This window comes from Strix aluco, chromosome 5, assembly GCF_031877795.1.
Source record: "Strix aluco isolate bStrAlu1 chromosome 5, bStrAlu1.hap1, whole genome shotgun sequence".
NCBI classification, from domain to species: domain Eukaryota; kingdom Metazoa; phylum Chordata; class Aves; order Strigiformes; family Strigidae; genus Strix; species Strix aluco.
The window spans coordinates 11386951-11412023 of record NC_133935.1 but is presented as its reverse complement, the minus strand read 5'-3'; the positions used below and the strand labels follow the sequence as shown (position 1 = coordinate 11412023).

The window sequence follows — 25073 nt, the reverse complement described above, 5'->3', positions numbered from 1 at the left end:
TGGGAAAGTTAATATAGAGACAGGTGTTCTTACTGTGGGTACTCTGGACAATTTCAAAGTATTTGAGCTGCGTTAACTGAGTGATGTTGCTGGATAACATCACTCAGATTGCTGGATACAATATCTCTTTAAAAAAATACTTTAAAAAAATAATTTCACACCAAATACCATGTTAAAAAAGTGTATATTTTATTTTAAGGGAAGCAACCAAGTATCAGATGTATGATAACTGATTTTACAAAAGCTTCTGTATTTGCAAGCTAAACATCAAACACAAGTGTTTCATATTTTGCTTGTTCCTTTCTTATGTTCTCCAAGTGAGTAAATACCAGTACAAAGAGTAAATTCATCCGTTTTGCTAAAGAAGAGACATTATGCTGTAAAGTTTCATATTGAAGGCAAATGCTTATTTTACATTTCAGTTATCCAGAAGAAAATTTTATGATCTCCTCCGACTGCACATAATGGAAGAGTTCTATGCCATGTCAAACCAGATCCTACAGCTGCAGTGCCAGTAAGAATGGGCTTAAAAAAAAAAAAAGAGAAATATCAGTACAACTTACCATATAAATGATCCCTATATGTTATCACATTTATATTTCACATATACCAAGTTGCACAGACAAATAAACACCATAGATTTAGTACTCCTTGACCAATAGTTACAACAGAAATCCACCTGAAAATCTGATTATCTACTACTTAGTTCCAGCAGCTTCTTACTACATTTAAGTAAGGTACAGCAAATTATTCCATGATAACAAAATGTTTCAATTATTTTCATTATCATTAACATAACTGTTATTTTATAGGCATACTTTCAAACTTAGAAACATTTCTTAAATGAAATTACTTCCTGTTATTTAAGCATACTCACTACTAGTATGCTTGGAGATAATAAATGCATGCTAACTCCAGCAAAACAAAAATATTTCCTATGCTTTGCATTCATTGTCTCTGGATATATTTTCATTAATGATTTAAAATATAATTAGTTCAAACCTGTAAAATACACAACCAGTTGTTTTTAGCCTCTTTAGAACTAGAAATATGAAAAAATTTATTTAATAACAGGTTAAATGTGTTTTTCTTCCCCTTAGCACTGATAAAGCAAAACAAAATGAAACATATAGATCAAACAGCTTTTAAAATAGCAGGTTGTGTGATTTTTTTTTTTTCCCCTCAGCATGGATGACACAAAACAAAATAAAATAGACCAAACAGCATTTCTGGATGGTTTGGGCTAGTGTTTAATTGTAGCTTTTAACTATTTATGAGTGTGATTTGAAGAGAACAGATGCAATCCCAGTTAAAATCTGAACTCAAAAATTTACCTGGGGATGTCCTAAATGGTGAACAAGCAGTTGAGTAGTTGTCTTTCCCGGATATCCAGTGGTTGCAAACAGATTTTCATTCACTTGGGACCACCTGTGAATAAAATGAATGTACTTTTCAAATATCCCTGTGAGACTATCAGAAGTGCACACGTGGTTATCTGCCTCGTGGTTAACTGTGCGAAGCTGTCAGATAGTCCACCAACACCAGAGAAAAATTCAGAGAAATGGCTTGTAAATGATTCACCACCCGCAGCCCCATATGCATGTCATTGTAAAACAGAAAAAAATCATGGGGACCTTACACATATTAGTAAATGTAGGTCATTCACAAATTTCACAAACTTTATAGACCAGATCCCCTTAAAAATTATTTAAGTGAGACACAAGTAGGTCCCTAAACTCACAACTGCTTGCATATACATAGATGTATATAGACAAAAAAACAGAGACAACACTTATACCTGAATAATCTGGCTCGATCAATGTGGACAGGTCTTTTATCCTGTGGGTAACTAAAACAGACATTCAGGTTAAAAAACTGTTCCACAAGCAGCTACAGCTCATACTCTAAGTACCAAAAGCCTGTATCATTTAAACAGTGAAGGGGACACATTGTCTATTCTCTGTCAAGAAGCTGAGGGAAAACCAGAGCATTACTGCAGTTTACGTATCAGTTTGGAGTAGGAAACCTGAAGTACTTATCCAGTTTATTATGGTTCAATAATTATCTATTTGTGACTTAGAATGAAATTTTAACAAACACATAAAACTTATAGTGAGAGGTAAACAGTAGTGAGATGCTGTCTCAAATGGACAAAAAGACAATGTTATTTTTAACATATAAATATTGATAAAGATGAAACAAAAATACCAGGGAAGGATCTGTATTGACTTCATAATTCCTGATGAATGTTCATTTATTTACTGAATAGGTGATATAATACGTAGTGCATTTAATTGCTATATTAGCAAAGTAGCCACATCTTTTCATGTACTGCTTAAGAGGAGAATAAAGAAACCTGTCTCACAGTGTGTAAAAATACCTGGAGTGAGTGATATCCCAGATTAGCCAATCACTTCCAGCAACTGCTCCAATTTTAAGAGTATTTTTTAAACACCAGTCTGCTGACATCAGCGGTGTTTGCTCGCACTCTAGGGATAGAATGGCCTGCTGTGTAATTAGATCATAGAATCGTATTGTTCCATTCTTCTCCGCTACCATCAGCTATTAAGAGAAATTAAGAGAACATTGTAAATTTAGCATGTAATGAATCTTAATATCTTTCCTACTCTATAGCAAACCTACCATACTTTCATGCAAATATTAAAAGATACAATTTTTCACTTTGTGCTAGAAAACATTCTCCTGAACACTATTCCACCAATAAATAAAAAGCACTTTAATCTATACTACTGTCACATTGTTATACCGAAGGATGACATTATTTTATCTCTACATATCTTTAGATATCTCTTTCTCTCTAGATATATCCATATATATATTTAGATGATATATATATATATCTTTTGATATATATGTATATAATTTTGGTGCTTAGAAGCACCAGTTTTAAACCACCGTTGCCCTGTGCTTTTAGAGTTGTAAAGCAAAAAGTTACTCTTTTAAAATAAAGAAGTTCCTGTTGTGAGTACAAAGAACTGACTGACATAGTTCTGTACAAGGAAACAACAGTATTAATCAGTGTAACTGCAGAATCTGGATTCACATTTACTGATTTTATATAACAGCTTACTTTATCCTATAACAGTTTGTAACAGATTTTATCTAAACTTTTTCCATTAAAGTGATATATTCAAGCAGTTGTTTATTAAGTATTGTAGAAAGAGTTTCCTGATTAAATGATGAAAGAGATTTTCTCCATGAGGAGACAATGGTTCTGAGGTAGTCATGAACAATAATTAAGGAAGGCTAAGAAGCATTAAATACAGTACTTCCAATAACATCCAAGTTTGTTTGGAAAAAGAGAGCTGTCACCAAAACATGCTGTTCTGCAAACCAAAGGACATGGTGCAGTAAGCATTTTGACCTGCAATAAGCTTTTGAGCAAACATCAAGTCTGTCAAGTTCTACTAACTTTCTGAAGGGGTTTTTCTTCAAAAAAAACCCAAAAAAACAACACACAACAAAAAATCCTCTGTCTACTCTTTGATAAGGGTCAAAGAAAAACTAATATGTACAACTGGTGTAATACTGCAGTATTTTTTGGCAAATCTAGTAATTCTGTTGTGCTAACAAAGCTGCCCAGTAGCAACCATATTGAATTGTGATACCACTTCAACCGATGGTTTTCCTAGTTTTCTTAGTAAGGACCAGATATTGATAATTGGTGGAAAGCATGATGAGAATAGAGATTTTTTCTTCCCTATTGCTATGTAAATATTTTGATACCTTACTTGATTGCTTTTCTCTGGTTTAAGTGTGTGTTTTTGTGGTAGTCTGAACAACTATTTGTAGCTGCTTAAGGCATTTATTGATTGGCACAACAGGAATAATAAATCCAAGATTGCAAGGACTAGACCATTAATGAAGCTGAATATTTTGGTATATATCACCTGATTAATCCTCCCCATTACAATAAACAGATAAGTATAAAATCACAGTTTAATGATTTGTTTTGATTTTTCAGCAGATACTTCATATATTCAAAGCAAGAACAGTAACAAAAAAGTCCCTTGCTAACTTCAAACAGATACTTTTCAAAACTTGGCATGCTTTATAAGAGTCTGTGTTATTGGTGAACCGTGTTACCATGACTGAGAAAAACTTGAACTTTTCTCTGGTAACTGTAAGTTAATATACAATCGGCAGAATAGTTATCAACAACTGATGTACGTAATCAAGAAGGAATATTTCTGATGGGAGAAGTGAGGGACTGAGGGTAAAATGACGAGAATGGGAATGAGAATTCATTTACAGCAACTTCACATTAGCAGATCCAACCAATATCCAGTTACAATGTACACTAGCTCCCCAAACTTCAATCTTACTACAGCATCAAACATTCATAGTTTAGATAAGTCCACCCTCCTGTTTTTTTAAAGGCGGTGAGGGCGAAGAGCTGGAAAACACAACCTTAAAAGCCTCCTCAGGATGCCAGCAAACACTCATTCCAGGAGAACGTAAAACAAAATGGGCCTTCTCATTTCCTTCCAAATCCCAGACCCTAAAGAAAAAAAAAAAGAAGCAAAGTATTAAACTATTTATTGACATTTGACTGCATATACATTAACTTCCAGTGCCTCAATACATTCACAAAGGAAGTGAACAAATGAAATAGTGTTCATGCTTTATCACTTCAAGAAGTCAATAAAAATGGCCAGTGCTGAAGATAATGTATTTTAACATTGATGAACTAGGCAGAGCCTCTGTTTAGAAGGACAATATCCAAATAATTTGACTAGTTGTCTAGATATGAAATCTAGTTATGTTCCCACTTTATTCAAAAGTCAACACTACAGCCTTTGTACTATACCATAAATAACAGTGAGACAATACGAAGGAGGAAGGTCAGTGTTGATCTAGCTGATACAAGCAAGCTAGAGTGAAGTACCGAGCAACTTAAATCATCCACATTACCATGTAAGTGATAAGACCATGCACTAAAGTACTTTGCTTGTCTAATATATGAATTTCCATTTTTTCCTGGTAAGACAAGATTGAGTAATGGAAATATGAGACGCTGAAAGTGAAGCTAAGGCAAACAAAAGGATCTATGGCAGAGGTAACACTAGCTCACAAAGGGTCTTGGCAAGCTTTCAACAAATAAATCACATGTGCCAGTTTAATCTTTTCCTTTAGAAGCACCTACGGTACATATTTAAAATGTAGTTAAAAAATATTTTAAAAATCATCAATATTTGGTCAATATGGATTGACAGCAAAGCGTATGCTGAGACAGCAAAACTAGGTTATGTGATGAGTGAGTTTTCTTTGGATGCAACTGATATGTGTGTTAACGAGCCATGAAGCTACTTCGTTTATAAAATGCAACAAAATCAAACCTGACTCTTTTACCTCACAGCCACTGCTCAACTGCCTCTTTTCCTACAAAATCAGTAGCTCAGTTGTAGGACAAAAACATCACATTTGTGAACATTAGTCTGAACCACAAGGCTGCATAGTATTTATATGCCTTTGCACACTGAAACATACACATATATCCTTCCTCCCTGACATGCAAAACCTTAGAAACGGCCAATTTTTTAAGTAGTGTTCTGTCCAGTCTTTTGAGTTAGATGAGTGGCTACGTACTATTATTGTTTATTCTAGAGGATTTTTGCTGACTTCCTCCAGACTTTTTCAGTTTATATCTCACCAGGGTGCTTAGAGCCTTATATTTAAGAGATTTCAAAAAACTCTTAAATAATACATCATAAGTCTAGACAAAATATATGGGAATAAAGTAAATATATTTAATGAACAATGTTGTTTTCTTATGCCAAACCACAAAAGATCAAATATTTGTTCTCCCTGTAGAAAACACAGGGTCTCTAATCTTGAAGAATCAGTGTCCTTATTAAAAAAAGTCAAAACAAAAACCTGACAACTGTTTAAAAAATGAAATATCTACTTGATTAGGTAATTTAGAAACATACAATACTTTCTTCTACTGCCAAAAATTTTGCCTTGTAGATTTGTCCAAGTCAAATCAACACTTTCCATGTGTATTTACTGTGCAGGGAGAAAATTATGATATAACAGAAGACGGTGAATCATTTTGGCCAAAGGAGCATGCCATCATGTTTCCTTCCCTGAAGTGAGTGAGGTTATTAGGTGTTGAGACAGAATTTATGCTTTCTACCTCCCTATTTTTGTTATTTATAAAATGCCAAACTTGTATCTCTTACTCTGTAAGAATGGTAAGATTGTTAGTAACAAACTGTACAGGAAGGGGGGGACGGGGGGGGCGGGGGGGGGGGGGGGGGGGGGGGGAGAAGGATAAATGCCCCTCTTATATTTTCTTCTTTCTTGGTAACAAATATGGTATCATTTAGTTTTGGAAAAAAAACCCAACAAAACCCCAACAAACCAGGCAATACATATCAAAATAGATCCTTGTCTGACGGCATCAAGTCCATGCTGGTATGGAAGTTTACAATTACATATGTGTTCAATTAACTCTTTTCAATATTTCTTTGTGACTAACCCAAGTAAAAAAATGTGCAAAGACCAAAAATTTAGCCAAACTGAATTTCAGTTACTCAATTACTCAGTAATCATAACCAAATCAGCTACAGATGCTCTAAAAACCCTCTAGTTTTGTCCACATTCCTATCATGTAAATCAATCCAAAAAGACTGAGCATTTTGTCTCCCATTCAAAGCCCTTGAAACTTTACTAATATTACCACGATTTTATACCAGAGCAAACTAGTGTCCACTTTTCTCCAAACATCCTTATTATTTGTAAACCTGAAATGTGTCACCCTCTTACTTCTTCTCCTCCCCCCACCAACCACTGTTGTACAGACTTGTTATTGGGCTTGTGGTATTTTTTTTATATTTAAAAAAGCTTCCACAATAAACGTAAAGGAGAAAAGTTTGAATAACCACAGTTGAAAGAAGGGCCAAAGTTTGAATAGTGGAAAGCCTCAAAAATAATATGTAATCTGCTCAATAAATTCATTATTTTTTAAGTAACTAAGGACTGAGAAATTATATACAGTGCTCACAAAATTTAAACTAATACAAAATTCAGATAGTTGTAAATGCCGTTAAAGAAAATTCTTGAGACATTAGTACACTTCTCTTGTCAGTTGCATCCTATGATTAAACAAACAAATGACAACTGCAGTTATCTCAAAGCATGAAGATATTCAAATTATGTTGGAACAACTATTGTATGTCGTATACATCAATATGGATAATGGCATGCTGCATATATGCAGTAATTTTATCACACAATGGACTTTTATTAAAGTTGGCAAAGTATTCATCAGAACATCTGAAAACCTGTCTTGTGGCAACAGAGATTACCCTTATTTTATATTCTATCTTTCTGAATTCTGAGTAATTCTAACTAGAAAGCAAAACCAAATGCTAACTGAATAAAAAACATCATTTGCAATGGTAAAAACCATAGTACAACCTTCAGGCATTTCTCAGATCCCCAGAAGATGGAAGTAAAAAAGAGAATTCTTTCAACATAAGATTGCCACCAATTTTAGTGAGTGGGGTAGGGGCTAGAACAAACCTTGACATCTGATACCATTCCCAACCACAAAGCACGATAACTTGAACTATCACTCACCAACTACTGTCTGACCTACTCTTAAAAATGCCCAACTTGGTTTTGGTTTTTTGTTGGGATTTTGTTGTTGTTGTTTTTAATAATATCTAACTTAAATACCCCTTGCCGATGTTTCTTTATATCTCCATCAGACATATTCCATGTGTGAGGCAAATCCTAGCACCCCTGAAAAGCCTAGAGGACTATGGAGAGGGACAGATTCCTGTTACAGATATCACACAAGAAAGGTAAAGAGCGAAGTTGTTCCTCACTGAGTACAAGGAGTGAGGAGAGGAAGATCTCAGAAAAGGAAAATGGAAGTGCAGAGATTAGTTAACACTGTGGAGAATAGAACCAACATTGGCCTTGTCTCAGGTCTTCTGCCAACTCCATGTGGAAGTGGTTATCAAAGATCTGAAGAGCATACTGGGCAGGACATGAAAGAACAGAAGGCTGAAGTACAACTGTAGAAATCCTATCTAGCTGTTCACAAGAAGAGCAAGGTGCAATATTCAAGATAATTTCTAGTAATTTATTTTAATAACAAAGAATTTAAGTTTTTATAAATCAGGTAATGCACTGTCCAACTAACAGTTCACTGCTGCAGAATCTGTATCAGAATTAGGCAGCAGAACTCCCTATTCAGCGCACACTGTGAAACAAGCCACAAAAGCAGTTGCATGAGGAGAAAGAGGAAATTCATCTGTGCTACCTAGCACTAGTTCACCAGGCACAGCCATCTTAAACCATCTCCTGACTCAGCATACAGGTTCCTAAATTTGTGTCTGTAGAGCATTTCCTTCACTTATTTCTGATCCATGAAATAAAAGCCTTTTCACACAGTAAATGTATAAATACTCTTTCAGAAAGCTGACCCATGTTCACTATTTTCTTTTGGTGGTCAAAGGAAATGTCAATGTTATTAAAGAATTAATAATTAGAATCTTTCAGATTTTGACATTAAAATCCATGTTACCTCTAGCTTCTTGTAATACCTACTTGGATATGCAAGCATGGATCTATTTTTCACTGGTAACTGTGGGATGTAATTCTGATTATCCTCTGCAATGTTGGTAGAAGTGGGAGAGGCAGTGGAACTGCACAGGTACTGTCTCAGGCATCTCAACTGACTGTTCTTCCCTAATATGCATTTCAGAACATGCACACTCAGAAGTAAGTCCAAGAAATACACACTACTACTACTACTGAAATACCCTTAAAGTTATCTAAAGCAAAGCCAGAGACCAAGCAGTATTTTTGCAAAAATCTGAAGCTGCAGTTGTATCCTTTCAACCAAAGAAAAATTAGCTGTTGTTATCAGCTTATTGCTTGTAATGTAGATGTAGAACTAAATACTTCTGTGGTATGACTGTTACTGAGAAACTCAACTACAATTCTGCCAATGGCCTTCTAAAATACAAGGTAGCTGCTAAACAAATCTAACGCAATGATTTCTATTTAAAAGAATTTATAGGCTGGACTACATTCTAGGACTATGTGACCCTTAACATAAGTCATAACGCATCACACAGGAAATAGCTATCATTTCATCCACATATTTTGAAGACTTCCTAACTAAAGGCTTATTCATTCACACTTAAGACCAGACCGAAACAACGTTCCAAACGTTTGATTTGGAAAGTGATTTTTTTTTTTTTCCCCAAGCTGACTGGATTCTGTAACAGGAGACCAGTTAATACTCACATAGTGATGTGAAGTACAACAGAGTTGTTGGTTAATACTTGCATTGTGGCTGTAAAGTGTAACAGAAATTGTGTAAGACTATATTTGAGGGACATACAAGGACGTATACAAAAAGTGTGCAAAGTCAGACTAGACTCTTAAAAATAATTCAAGACTCTCCTTGTTGTCATCAATTATAATTCATAACTAGCTTGATAACTGCAATCAGCATACCTCAGAAAGGATAAGTATTTTGGTATGACATTTCTTATATGAAGAGATACTGGGGAATTCTATCACACAGATGAAGATAGAACAACATGAAATAAGCTACCTTTTTTAAAATTTTGGCAAAAAACCATAGTGAAGTGCAATAGGAATGGAAAGATTAAAATAAAATATAACTTTGGAGACAGGAATAAGTGAGAATGGCAACTTTTCAACATAGCCAAAGACTGAAATATTTATTGAATTAACAAGGTAAGACTTAAGTGCAGCAAGTGCTGGCAATGCATTAAAGAACACAAAACAAAAAAATCCAAACAAGAGTTACAATTGGCTTTCCTATATATTGTCTAGAGAAAGACCTCACAAAATAACTAAGAGTACCACATAAACAAATACACTACAGATTTAAAAACTCCTAAAACCAGATGAAACACTGCAATAGATTTTGAGACTCTATTTTTAGTTTCCAGTGATATCAAACCTTTCCCTGGAATCTGTCCAGGGAGCAAAACTAACCTGGTGGACTGGCATTTGTAGTGTGTGCAGCAGAGAAGGCTGAATTTGACAGTGACTGATAAATAAATTCACAAAGTCCTTCTCTGTGAAGCAACATGAGCTATGGCATAAGTAACAGCAGAACTCAGGAATCAAACCCCAAATACATTCAGAGATAAAGTTGAAGATAAGTCAACTGTACATTGTTTTTCTATTACACAAAAAGAGCAGAAGTTGATGTAGTTCTAGGAATAATAATAAAGAGACAGGGAGGGAGAGAGGGATGAGTCCTTTTCAGCTTTTTAAAATACAAGCCAATCAGGCACTTGATGACCATAAGAAGTTGCTGTGCTGCCATTATTAAGGGCCTGACACTGTCAGTAATCCTCCATGAGGATGAAGCACGAGGTGGTTATCAATCAGATTGAATTAACCTTTTAACAGACAGAGGTTAATTATCATGATGGTATTTTGCATTAAATAATTCAAGAAACATCAGATAGCATCAAAAACTACCAACAGTAAAGGGGTGTCTGTCAAGCTTGTGCTGTTTTCCAAACATTTCCTATGCTCTTTTTGCAGAGGCTTTATTAAGTATCAGAACAAATGATTTGTACATCTGAATCCCTGCAGCCTCCTATACTGTGTTTCCAAATCACAATGAAAAAACTAGCTTCCACCCCAGAGTGGTGCCCAGGGAGCTGCGCACACAGTTCTCATTAGCGAAGTGGGATGCGCATGTTCCTACACTTAATGCAAATGTTCAAAAAAGTGCATAATGCTTTATAATTTTAAGGAATTAAATGAAATATTCCTTAAAGCTATCATAAAAGATTTTTTCTTATTCATTAAGCATGCTCTTATACCAAGAAATGGACAAGCAAACTAAGTGCATGCACATAAATGTTATACAGAATTTTGGAACTGAGATATGAAAGGTAGATCATGAAGAAAAAACAACTAGATTTGAAGGAAAACAATTAGATTAAATCCAAGAGGTAATTTACTTTTCTGTCATCACCAATCTTGACTGTCAGCAGAAATGTATAAATATCCTAAATCTGATTTTTTAATGTACACACAAGATATTTACTTTTATTTATTTTTACTTCAATTGGAATCAATGTTAACACTCAGTTAAAACTGAGTCACATTTTTGTTTAACAGTAGTTATTTTAGCTATTTCCTCTGCCAGTCTTTTACCATTTTCTTTAGAATTTTCCAGACTTTAAAAATAATTTTATTTTCTTTTTCTCTCTTTTAAGAAAGAGTAAAGCAATTATGAAACGCATAAAAAAGTGAAATACAGCAAAATTTTAAAATGACAATATCCTGCCAAAGATATAAATTAACTACACGCTTATGAAGAGCTTCATCCATCTTGGAACATAGCCATCCTTGGGACAAAATGAAGAAAGTAATGCAAGATATTTAGGACTCAGGATTTGAGTTTTTCAATCAACTTTGCAGATGTAATTTTTAGCTACAGGAATTTTGATCTTTAATATAAATACAGTTGTGAGTAACTGCAACATGGTGGATTTTAAGAGTCTTCCAAAGGTGTCTTTCTTTCAGAAAAGCAATTCTTTTTAAGGTTGTATTAGTTTTGAGGTTCTCAGTGCACAGAAACACAAGATTATTAAAGTGTGCAGCATATTTACATACCAACACCTCTTCACTTATCTATGAACGCACATAACACTCTTATTCACAACTACATAACGTAGATGACTACTGCAATTATTTTTACACAAGAGTATTTTTAATTCAGTTCTACTTCACAGCTGATAAGTCTTGTATTGTGAGACCAACAAGGCCAAAGACTACATGCAAGAAACAACAAAAATTCCTGAATGACATAGCAATTTAAAGGTAAGACCATTGAATATAACAAGCACCTGACTTACACTGTCTGTCTTCCAACCAAAATGACTGAACTCAGCTCTGAGATGTCACTGTTGCAGCAGCTTGTGGCAAGATTGTTTAGTGCATGAAAACTGAAAATCTGAGTTCCTTGGAGATCTCTGCTACACATACTACTGAGTGAAAACCAGGGAAGATCTAAACATGTTTGCATATATTCTGTACATACTGATACATTGTATTAAGACTTAAAAGTGGAACTCTAACCGAACAATACCCAAACACTCCAAATTTCATGGTCTTATACTAATTGTTCTAGAACTTTATTCCAAAGGTATTAACAGATGATGTATCCCAAGAACAATTTCAGGACAGAAACTCAGTGCAGACAGAAGAATTATTCCTGTTCTTACATTACTGCTGAAGCAAATTACACAGTAAGTAAGGAATGATTTTGGTAAGTCCCAAGGAATGCATTTTCCATTAGTTTTGAAAGTGTAACCTTTAAATTCAATAAAAAAAGTCTTCATGCTCCACATGCATGAATGGAAAAAAATAAGAACTCAAGTAGCCAAAAAAAATCCTACTTATTTCCCATGGCTTTCAACCAAAGACTTCATGGTTTACTGCATAAAATGTCTTTCAGAATTACTAAGTTGAAATCTTGATAGTATATATTAATTATATCATTTTTATTTCCTTTTAATTTAGTATCAATAGACTACTGGTTTTAAACCAGTTCTATTTCATCCCAGGAACACTGAGCATTTCATAAAATAAACAAAAAAAGGCCGCACATTCAAACAGCTCTTTGCTGAATAAGCCCAATATTAGTTGAGATTTAATGAAGAAATCAAGGATAGGAAATAAATCAGAACAAGCTATGAACAAGTCATACATTTCTGCTATTCATTCCTAATGATTTTGTTGGGAACATGAACAGGGCGTCTATGGAAAATCTGCCTGCTGGTCCAAGTAGTATTTCTAAGTTCTGTAGGGGTGTTAAAGTCACGGGCCTTTTAGATTTTCTATTTATGTAGGACAGAATAGGTCAACTAAAGCTACTAAACTGTGATTTACACCAGTTGACGATCTACGCTTTACAAAATCTCATACACAGAGTAATCATTCTAAGAGCTATTCCCTTCTCTTTTAGCAGGTAGAAGATAGCTTAACTGAAAAATGACTTTTTTTCCCCCCCTGAGTACTACATGGTCATTTGTATGGGAATTGATTCGGTGGTAACTTCAAAGAGCAAATATATAATTCATATAATCAGGGAAAAATCTAAAACAGTTCCTTAACTGAGACAAGTTTTGAATTATCACAGCTATTACAAAGAAAAGTCAAAGATGATGCTTTCTCAAGTCTCTTGCTGCTACTGCAATGACTTGCAAAGCCTGCATAGCTGCCCTCCTGATCTCTCCAACTGTGAGCTGCATGGGGATAAGAATAGCAGCTTTATAGATTCTTGTGTGCTACTAGAAGAGGAGGATGAGGGACCTTTTGAAGAGGAAAAAGTCCCGTACTACAAAACCTTAACCAGCATTTTTCTAAGTATTTAGCCATGTTTCCCTTTTTCTCTGTTACAAATAACTAAATATACGGGTTCGAAGCAGCTATAATCATGGTATTATGAGCTGCCAGTACCACTGCATTAGTATGGTACTGTCCTTAGGCTATGTAATCCCACCTCCTAGTAAGGCTAATAAATTTGGGTAAGTGGACAAGTTCACATACATATACCGGTTTTAAACTTGACTCATCTGATGATGAATGGATAGAGAGTCTGTACAGTTCAGTGCTGAACTATGCATGTCTTCTCTCTCCTATTCTCATACCTTTTATACCTGGCCCAGCAAGGGAAATTATAGTGTAGGTAATTCCAAGACAGAACAGCTTTCTTCACATTGTATCTAGTTACTTCAAAATGCTGCTTTGAAAAAAAACAACCCACAGTCACAACAAAAAGCCAGTCCACAACCTAGTTAACAAGATTAGTCCACCTGTTGTCTTGTTAGTGGGCTGTGAAGGCCCACTAAAAATAAATAAATAAATTTATGCTTATTTATTTAAGCAAGCGTATAAAGTATACACACACAGAAAAAGCGATACACTACTATTTCAATAATGTTTTGAACAACATGCATACCTGCAGGTGTGATCATCACTTACACTTGCGACTTCTTGACCTTCTTTGGGAGCAAATACCAGATCATTAATGTAATCTGAGTGGCCATCAAACGTCTGTCAAACAGAAAACAAAAGACACCTTTTACTTTTGAGCTGACTTCCATCAGTCCACAATGTATTTATCAGAATCACTAAAGGAAAGATATATGAGTGTTAAGATAAAGCTGTCATTTTACATGGAAGGTAAAAAAAACCCCATTTATCGGTAACTGGAGTTCTTTAAAATCTCTCATTCACGTATAGATTCATACTGCAGGTGAAAAGACTCCCCACTATTCCTTGTAGTTACCACAGAGGTCAGCTTGATGCTTTTGTTTGACAGAGATCAGTGAATCACACCAGAACTTTTTATCCTTGTTTCAACCACTGCATTTTGAAGGTAGAAGATAATAAATCTCAGAAAGAGAATGAGCAGGAAGTGATTGTGTGCATGATCTACATATCTTAAAGAACTCTGATTACTGCTAAGTAACTCATCTCCGAATAGTAGTTTTTACTAGGGGTTCTTGCAAGCAGCAAGAGTTTTTGCCTGAAGGAGCAATAAACCAGCCACTTGTCCAGTATATGCTCTTTTCCAAGCACAACTTGACTAAGAGGGTATGTCCACTAAAGATGGCAGACCAAAGGGAAACCTTTAGAAAAAACAGTGGAAAACAAACTCTCAGTGAAAGATGAAACAGAAGATAATGCATGCTAATGACTAAGGAAACCAAAAATGAGGAACAACAGTACAAGCAAAACCAAGCAAGCCACACCACACCTTAGCAATTAAGCACAATTTCTATTAAGCATTTGAGAAGAACAGACACAGGGCTTTGTGCTCTCTGCTTTACATGCTGTTGTGCTGAAGAGAAAAGCAAACGGGGTATAGTGCACACTCTTCTGTTACTGTGAACTAATAGATCATCCATTCTCAAATAATAGGATACAAGCATTGGTTGTGTGAACCTACATGTGAACTGTCACTCAGAGGCAAACATTTACAGTTGTATCAGAAAGTATGAAGTCATCTCAAAGGGAACCTTGTTACTGTGTAACTGTTCTCACCTGAAGCTTCTTAATATGACATTTTTATTTTGAAGTACTGAGATAATTTATCTGTAACAAAAACCAATTTAACAGCCTAGCTTTTCCAAATAAAAGCAAAATCCCAGTTTTAGTAAAAATTAAAAGTTAGATAATTTTTATATATTTTGAAGGCTTTTCAGCTATCTTGGCCATAACATCAAGACACCACTTTTTCTCAATTCCACTAAGTGTTTTGTACTTAGCTGCAGACATCAGTAATCTTTTGAGGTTTACAGTATCCACAAAAACCTAAGTTAAAGAACTTATACACATTTATCATTAAGCAAGCATGCAAAATTCATCTCATTTAGGGTCAATTCAAAGTTTAACGTACATTCAAATTAATTCACATGGGGCCTAGGTATGAGCAAATAATCTCTGGTCTCATTAGAAAATCTGTAGCTAGTTAAGATACCAGTTTGCTCCATCTGAGGATTTACACATATTTTCTCTCATTAACCACATCTATGGTCTTTTTGACAGAAATCTCACTTAAAATTTTAAGTCAGGCAAATGTCCATATGTAGATGTTGTATCTGTTCCTGTTTCATCCTCTTCAGTCCCACTGATTAAGTCTCAAGGCATAGCTGCTCTTGCTTTGCCCAGCAAGGTATCATAAAAAGGAGACAAAAATATCCTCTGGATAATAGCATGACATGGAGATTGCAGAGGAAAACAAGGTCAAATGAAAACAACCCGTTCCACAGTTTTCTGAAAGGAAAACACACTATCTGTTCTCCAAGTGTAGCTATTCTGAGGATGAAATGCAGAACTGATAAAAAAAAAATAATCTCTCAAGCATGCACAATAACTAAATCCCCCTCTCTAAAAATTTTATGAATGCCTCATCAATTCAATACAGAAACGTTTTCAGCAGCCAACTTAATAAAATTATGAGCTATTGCAAAAAATTGAAACCTAGTGAATTATATTAGAACTAATACATCATAAGATGATGCTAAACTATTTAGACAGAAATGCCAAGTCTTTTGAAAATTTTCAGCATTTTGAATTCAAATATCCTGCCTCATTTTACTTCCACAGTTCTGATGAAATATGCTTTTTATTAAACCAAGTTTGAAGCAGGAGAAGGAAGCCACAATTCATTTCCAAATCAAAACCTCAAAAGAAGAAAAAGATTTCGCAGAGATCCATCAGTCATATTTTACCTTTTGTTTGTTGTTCTGGGCTCGATCCAACCCATAAATTTTGGATTAGTTGTGTTGACAAAGTAACGGAAAACTCAGTATGCTTCAAGTTCCTTGTTGGTAATTACATCAGGACAGTTTTTCCACTGGGAAAACAGAGTAAGATTACTCTGTCTGTCCCTCCAGAAGCAACACATACTAATTGTTTACTATAAAAGACAAAATGTTCAGAGATTACATTTGACTGTAATCACATATTTCCTTCAGCTTTGTTTGCACATTTTGTACCTCTCCTGAAAATCCCATGTGTAAAGTGTGCACCATAAAATGGATCAAAGTCTTCCATGTGTTCATTGTGAGTTCAACCTCAGGTTTATTAAAGAGCTTTTCTGAGGTATCAACATACTGTTACTAAGAAACCACTGTATCAAACTACTGAAAGCCAGCTCAGCATAGCTCACTGAGTATTTGTGAACATCTGAGATTTTACAAATACTTTATATCAGTTAGGTGTTGCTTTTTTCTTGACAAAAATTATAAAGTACAATGATCATCCAGGTATAAGAAGTTAAGATGATTACCCGGACAAAGTATTTTCCACACTTTTTGTCAAAAAAACCCAGATGATAGCCTCAAAGACAACATTTTTACCAATATAAACACACTAGTCCACATTCTTCCTTTCACTAACAAGTTCCTCACTATTAGGTAAAAATATGTATTTTTAGCTGTTTTCTGATTTTTTTTAATATGAGACCAAGCCTGACCCAGTTACAATATGAATTTTTACTTTTTCCTCAGTCTCAGTGTATCCTTAATAAAGTTCTTAGACTGTTAATTCCAGTGATGGAGCTGGCATAAACAAAGCTAATAGCTTTACTGTTAAATTCAATCCAACACTTCTCATTTGTACTGCATAAGGCCCAAACAATCTTTAGTCTTCTGTAGTGTCAAAAATGAAGAAGCATCCATGATATCTTCAGCTGACAAAAAACAAATACTCTAATCCTTCTGTCTACACTGGACACTGGAGCACCTTATTCACAGCAGTTGAATAATTAAGATACTGCAATCGCTTGTTTCCTTCTGGGGCAAAATAACTTCCATGCTTCTAGTACTTAGAGCTGTGGCTGTTCAGCCGAAGTATCACATTCTAATGTCCAACACTTGTATTAATGCTCTGTGGTCTCTGTACTCACTATCTATCATAAAAAATTATTCTGGTGTGTTATGCAATGAACACACTTTTGCAGAAGTTTATAACTGCTCGTCAGAGCGTTTTGTGTAGAAATAAGTCCTAAGGGTAGATGAATCAGTTCTCCAACTAAACTTTTTGTATGAAAAATAATTGCTATCTTAATGGAAATGTAAATGTGGCATTTCAAATTTATTTCTAGGCATCCAGTCAAAGCTACTGTGTAATAAATTCCCCTAAATTAGAAGTGCATGTTTTAAAGTGTCATTTGTGTTGGTCAGATACCAGAAAAAAATCTTGTCAGTACTGGGAAAACAATAACTCATCACAGAAATTCTATTCTGAAAAAACAGCACTCAGCAGACTGTGCTACTGAGTTGCCCCCTTTGCTTCCCTGGTTGTAATAGGGAACATGCATTGATAATAAGCTAGAAATTAACCATCTCATTGGGTATATTCAAAATTGCTGTTATTTTAAAAGTGTGTTGTTTGTAATCTCATTCTAATTCAGTAATATCAGTTTACTAGAATTCTTCACTAGAATAAGCTTGCCTATTTGAACTTGTATGTTAAAAGTCTAAATTAATGAATTATCAAAGGTGTGTTTGTGTGAAGTTATAATACTGATTATTTCTCTGGAAGCAATTAGTTCCTAACGAGCAAAATGGCAGATTGCATTGGTAATTTCTAGTGCTAAGTCTAGGCTGTATCCCACCTCAATGTGGAGAGTCTGAAGGCCGGTGTAGACAGGAAGTCTGCTCTGGAAGGTATAGAACAGTATCTTTGGCTAAGGACCAGATGATGTAGGACAGGAAGAGGTATGAAAGTTATGAACTATCACAGCTGTCACATTCAGTTTTTGGCAAAAACACATAAAACTGTTGATCATTAATTAACCCCCAATAGAAAGAATAAGCGGCTTTCATATTTATTAAACATTTTGAAAAATCACTCATCCATGGCTTGAACCAGTGTCCACTGAAGTCAAGAGATTTCTCATTGATTTTAGTGGACAGTCCATCAGATGCCTTGTTAATCCAAATTAAATAAAAAAATTATAATTTAGATGCTGAATTTAGCTGAATAGAGCCTGTAGAACCAGGTTCATCCATATGTTTGATTAATTCCACTTATTCACCATCCATCATCTACACATTAAAGATTTCATCCATTCTTTCTTCTGTATGCTTACGAATAATTCTAGAAATTTCTCGGATTGTGGTAGACATACATAATTACCAAGTAACTTTACATTCTGCTAAAAAGTTAAAAGATTTAATTCACAACTTAACATTAAAGCCTGGTGTCTGCAGTATCATAAAACTGGCAGATACTATATAAATAGATAACTTTAATACAGGATGACAAACATCAACTCACAAGCAAACAGCATTAAGAACTTTTAGAAGAAGTGCCACCCAAGTTGATTGTAACTGTCAGTTATACACACCACTGCCTGCGTGACAAATCCAGATAAGATGACCAAACACAAAAGAAGGAAATTAAGGGTACGTGCATGTATGAAGTAACAACAAGTATTTTCTTTAAAGAAAGATGTTGGTTTTAGTAACATCCAGCTTTACTTCTTATGCCATTCATTCCATTACCAGTATGGTCACATAGGCGACATCTGCAATTCACTCAGTTTCTGTACGATAAATATGTCTTACTAATACAAATTATCAAACCACAATGGAAAGTCTATTATTTTCTTTAGACTCAATACACAACTCTCACCAAAAGATGCATTATCATATTCCAAAGCACTAAAAAAGAAGGAACCCTCTGCCCTGATTTTTAAATATTAATTAGCCTTGCTTATTCTGGGCTGAGACCTCAACAAAACAAATTCAAACTAGTTAGCACAAACACCTAATAAATATTAGTACTTGGCCTGGGACATTGTTTCAATGGCAGAATTTTGAAGAATATGTACATATCCTAGTGACACAGGAGTTGACATGTCTTGCAAATGAAAGAAATCTCCAGAAAACCAATCTTCAGCTTATAAAGTGAAGACAGTGTTTAGACCTGGCTTCTTTTATATCACCGGTTTAAGAACACTACCATCTACACTGAAAGAAGGGGAAATGAAATTGTATTTGGTAGACATTTCCTTTGTTTCTATCTTAGAAATAAACAAGTGACAGCCTATGGGCATGTTTAGTGTACCTGCCTGCAGTTATGTACTAAATTCAATATTCTTTCTTTAAATTTTCTACTGTTTGAAAGAGTTGAATTGCAACTTCCAGTTCCCCATGAAAGAGAAATTACTGAATTTGCTTTTCTTACAGAGGAGTCCAATAACCAATACCACATAAAATTTTACAGGTTTCTATAGAAAGGAGCCTCATCCAACATGGTACTTGAAATTCACCTGTAGGACACTGTTTATGAGTATATTTTAGATGATCCATAAGCCTCTACTTGCTTTTCTTCAATTTGGTTAAATTGTTACAGAAACACTTTTAAATCAAAAGATCATGTAGCTGATAATTACAGTTATTCCCTCTTTAAAGACAGAAAGGTATATACAATACAATGATTTTCCCTAGATAAAGAATCTGTCACAGTTCAGTGCTCTATCTCATACAGTGCATTAACCAAAATGGGGCAGAAGGGCAGTTAAAGATTAGACTTTACTAAAGACTAAATTTTTTAAAAAAATCAGCTTAGCTGCCCTTACCTTAAATTCATTCTTGTCCTGCAGGTCTGAAGTAAATAGCCTCAACTTCCTATCAGAAGCCGCAGTACAAAACCTACACTCAACAGACAAAGAAAAGCCCTTCAGTCAATTAACACTGCAATAGTTGACTTTTTATCAGTTTCCCTTCAGTTTAAACCTGAAAAGTGACATGCAATGGAAAATTCAGATTTTGAAAAAAACAAAAGCTTCTATCTCAACTTTTTTGCTTTGGCAACAAGCAGAATAACTGAAACTTATCTGTAAAATAGTGTGTATCAAGTGTCAAGAATAATTTTTCATGGAAAGAAACACAAAATATTTTACAAAGCTAAATCCGAATCAACTATTACCTGAAATCTCTCTCACAACTGCCACTGAAACTTTCCTTGGAAAGAAGTTAAGTGGTAGAGCACAAAAACAAGCCCTCAGTGTTTTAAAATACCAAAACATAAATTCATAAACTAATTTCTAACATATTTTAAACAAAAGACCATACAAAAAATGTAGCAGTAAGCAGCCATCATAATTTTGAAGAAGTTTACAAGCTATTGAGAACATTTTCATTCTTAAGTGCATATTTAATAGTTAACTATCTTTCCAGATTTACACCTCAATGGGTCTCACAAATAGCATCTGACCTACTCCTAAACAAAGCCCATACTATGCAGACCATTACAAATAGCTTTTTAAAGCAGGTTATTACAATAGTTTCATCCTTAGCAAAGTTGTTAAAAGAATTCCTTCACAGATGTACAAAGAAAGAACAAACTATATTTTAGGTCCATTAAAATAATGAATAAGGAAAAAAAAAATTACTTACTGCTACTTCACTGGGGGGAGGGGGAAAGGGCACAAGAAGTAGAACAAAAAAAAAAAGAATGACTCTAAGAATGAAAATGTTGTTCTACTGAAGTGTTCAGAGACTTTGTCAGTGATTTCTAAAGAGTTAGATTTCACCCATAAGCTTTAAAATCATCCCAATATTATGGAATTAGCAAAACCAGGTAAGAGGCAAGGATTCATTGTACTAATGTATTACAAATACCTTATCTGGGGAGGTAAAGCATCAAGTCTAGTTTCTGGACTCCATGCTATGGCATCAACTCGGATTCCATGATGGAATGTTCTTAGTGCCTTATATTGCATGCCTTCCACTTCTGCGTCCTCCTCCTACAGAAATACTGTAGTTAGCTAATACAGAACACCACCTTACTAACTTTCTAACAATTCAGAATGATATGAAATTGAAAGGCTTTCAAAATTACATGTTTCTGGGATCTTTTTAGATTGTAACACCCTCAAAGTAAAAACCTGGAACATAAAGAAAGTATAAACTTGAAATATGTAAGTACTTAAAAATAGATTAAATGATTGCAGTCTCAAGCCAGAGGCCAATGTAGTGCACAAAAATCAAAACTGAGTAACAAAGTTGGTGAGCCCACTTGTAACAGAGCGTTAAGTACAGACTGCAAGGAGAAGAAAACAATGGGAACAAAAGCAAGCAGTCATTTAAGCTATCTTCTCTCCAAATTGTTTTTACACCATGGAAAAATGCTAGCACTTCCAGAACAACATTCTTCAAACAGCAAGAGCTAGAAAGGTAACCTCTGTCATCTATCATGACCAAAATTTCTAATTTGCCTATTCTTCCCACTGGGTGGGAAAGATGAAACAAGTTGGGGTTGTAGAATCAGTCAATCAGTTGACCTCTAAAAAACTAAAGTTTTCAAAACATCTAATGGAGCACCTCAAAGGATATTTCTACAAAACTTCCTCTATATCACAATTCTGCTTTAAGGTAAAGAACCTCTCTGTATGCCCTCTGCATAATGTGGAAGCTAGGAAGAACCTAGCTGAGGCAGCATGAAATTATCCAGAGTTTTTCAGTGCTTCTTAAAGCAAGGAGCAAGAATAGCATTTTCTTCCCCTACTTTGAAATACTCACTGACTCCACATGTGGAATGGAGGATATGAAAATTGTAGAAAAACTACCTTGTACCAGTGGTTGTCAAAATTTTAATTAGTTTCAAGACCTACACTAGAAACAAGATACAGGGCAATACAGATGGCAGTAGGTTTCTGTGGTTAGCACTAGGTGCTTTTCAGAAAATTTCCAACAGTAAGACTTTGGGGAACAATAAAAAGACCAGTTATGCTGTTATTCATATTAGATAAAGTACAAAAATAATACTGTATGATAGAGAAGTGAGTTAAAGAAAAAAAGCTTAAAAATAGATTCCGAAGATAACAGCTGTCTCCTACTGATTTTCAAGCATCTAAGCAAAAAAAAAATCTTATACAGTCTAAAAGTATAGAGCATACAGTATTTTACATTTTAGAACCTTTCATAATATGATGACTAAATAATTTAAAGGTAAGAAAACATATATTACTGTTTCTAACAGTCTGTGAGAGAGATCCAATAAAAACAACTGGGAAAGCAAAACCAAAAAAATTAGTTATTTCTACAGTCCTTTCTTAAAAGAAATATCTAGAAAATTAACAGACACTTTAGTTGTAAAGTTTAAAGTACTTGTAATCTTTGCTGTTTTGCAGGCAATTTAATCTAAATAGCAAATGTACATAGAACAAAATATAACTGTGCAAAAAAGGAGCCAATTATCCTGTGATGGTAAAGAACAACGTACAGCAAATATTAAGTCACATATTTCTAAAGTTGCATGCTTAAGTTCTCAGGTAGCAGTCACCAACATTAGGAAGAGATACCAAAATGGGATTACTCTTTCAGTAGAGTACTCCTGGGTTTTTTGCAGTTTATTTAGGGAGCACAGTGACAGGACAAGGGGTAACGGTTTTAAATTGAAAGAGGGTAAATTGAGATTAGATATAAGGAAGAAATTCCTTCCTGTGAGGGTGGTGAGACACTGGCACAGGTTGCCCAGAGAAGCTGTGGCTGCCCCCTCCCTGGCAGTGTTCAAGGCCAGGTTGGACGGGGCTTTGGGCAACCTGGTCTAGTGGAAGGTGTCCCTGCCCATGGCAGGGGGGTTGGAACTAGATGATCTTTAAAGGTCCCTTCCAACCCAAAACATTCTATGATTCTATTCAAAAGGAACTTTATACCAGCAGAATGGTAATTTATACCAGCATGTATTTTATATATTTTTTTTTTGAAGAACAAATATTCCAGACTTTTTAATGTAATAAACAAGTAAAACCCTCCCCTGATTACATGGGGAGGAAACAGGAAAGCCACCAGTCTTTGTAGTAGTAAAGGTGATAGCAAAGTAAGTTTCAGGAAGCAACTAATAAAATCAACAATAACACAAACTAACCTGAAACCTGCATGTCCCAATAACAACGTAATTATTGCCACCATACGCAATGAGGGAACATGCATCTCCACTATCAAATGGATTGAATTTTACCACATGCACATAATCTTCACAATCCACAGTGTAAGCAGTGTTTCTAGTAGAATCCTGCTTCATTTTCAGTGGACTAAGTCAAGGTATCACAGAAGTGACGTCTTCTCCAGGATGAAAATCTACATTCCTACGTAGAAAGTTTTAAAAAGGATGCATTACTCATTTGCATGAAAAAAAAAAAGGTATTTGTGACACAACAAATCAAAATTTCCTGTAACATCATATCAAAAGCTGCATTTAAGCTCATTATTTTTAGATGTAGCATTTAGTTTCATCAAAAGATTAACTAACCTTACTAACAACCATTCAAAACTGTCTCTACAGACTTCAGCAATAACTGCAGATTTTGTGCTACTGTTGGCAACCCAACTCCAACACAAGAAATGAAGTAACTAAGCACCAAAGTCACATATAGAATTTTTAAATTTTCAACCAAATGACAAGAAATCACATTACTACCTTTAAATTCTCTTTACCCGTGTACTTCTCTAAAGACTGTATGCGTCTAACTAAAAGCAAAGTTAATCCAGGCTGCAAAACTGTAAATGAGAATACCATCATGCATAAAGATGGTTTCACGACTTAAGCCACCTCCACTGCAGAGCGCCTATACCTCTGTGTACCAAAGAACTTGTACTCTACTGTATTCAATCAATTTTCAAGAAAACTGCGTCCCTCTGCTAGAACACAAAAGGCTGAGATACACAACTCCTTTTAGTCCCAGTACAGATTTGACACTAGTTTAAGCCTTCTTGGGAAATCAGACCTTTAATTACACAGCACATGGAAAAACAGCTTTAAATCTCAGGCCTTTGACAGATTTTGCTGTGTTAATGATCTGAAGGTCTCAGCATCCAAGACCGAATATTTAGCTTTGGAGCCACCCAGGTTTGACACAGGCATCACTGAGATGCAATGTTCTCCATAACTGCAATGTTTATTTATTAATTAATATGACAAACCACCACATCAACATAAATCCTTTAACCATGTAACTTGTGTAGCTATGCTCCTTAAGGCCAAATGCAAATTTTAACCCTACACATAGCTTTCTTTCTTTAAGGCTTCCCATGAACACAGGCTACCAGACTAGCTTTAACTGAAAATACCAAGAATGCTATTAAGCTTCATTATTTTAGGAAACACAATTCGGGCAACTGAGTCCTGTGTGTACCCGTTACCTCCCCTCCCCGCCCGCCCTCCCCTTAACCTCCTACTCCCTCCTTTTCTCTTCAGGGCCCAGCGGCTACTCCCGAGCGAGGCTGCCAGGCTGCGCCGGTCCCACAGCGCTGCCGGTCCTCAGGCGAGGGCGAGGGCCCGGGCTCCTCCGTACAGCGGCCGGGCCGGGCCGGGCCGGCTCCCGGGACCGACCGGGCGAAGCTCCGAGTTCCCCCTCGGGAGGGGACAGGTCACCCCTACCCCCGCCTCACACACACCTCTGCGGCCCCAAATCCCCCACCGCCACCACCTCTCCCGCCAACAGCCAGCAGCACCTCCCACCCCGGGAGCAGCAACCCTGTGCTTCCGGGTCAGCGGCTCCC

The 25073-nt window shown here is 35.5% G+C and overlaps 1 protein-coding gene across 4 annotated transcripts; it reads right to left on the bottom strand.

Annotated features, from left to right (window-relative positions):
- Window positions 1–167: 167 nt before the first annotated feature.
- On the bottom strand, window positions 168–25045 carry NUP37 (nucleoporin 37). Of its 4 annotated transcripts, none has more exons than XM_074825938.1 (11): window positions 24969–25045; window positions 23440–23659; window positions 21192–21316; window positions 20147–20219; window positions 18176–18247; window positions 14009–14103; window positions 4432–4522; window positions 2381–2562; window positions 1799–1849; window positions 1335–1428; window positions 168–525 (listed from the first exon to the last, which is right to left on the bottom strand). In XM_074825938.1, exons 2-11 carry the CDS (start codon window positions 23593–23595, stop codon window positions 412–414), a joined length of 1053 nt encoding a protein of 350 aa, XP_074682039.1. In that variant the 5' UTR covers window positions 23596–23659; window positions 24969–25045; the 3' UTR covers window positions 168–411. The 4 variants fall into 4 exon arrangements, with proteins under 4 accessions (XP_074682039.1, XP_074682041.1, XP_074682040.1 ...); XM_074825940.1 differs by having other exon boundaries at window positions 18176–18220; XM_074825939.1 differs by lacking the exon at window positions 24969–25045 and adding an exon at window positions 24750–24851.
- Between the last annotated feature and the right edge of the window lie 28 nt (window positions 25046–25073).

Excerpts from the sequence above, each read along its gene's own strand:
- NUP37 (XM_074825938.1), bottom strand. The coding sequence starts at position 23,595 with ATGAAGCAGGATTCTACTAGAAACACTGCTTACACTGTGGATTGTGAA. Across the intron at positions 21,317-23,439 it reads TTGGGACATGCAGGTTTCAG|GAGGAGGACGCAGAAGTGGA; the intron begins GTTAGTTTGTGT and ends GTATTTCTGTAG. Across the intron at positions 1,850-2,380 it reads TGGGATATCACTCACTCCAG|TTACCCACAGGATAAAAGAC; the intron begins GTATTTTTACAC and ends TGTCTGTTTTAG.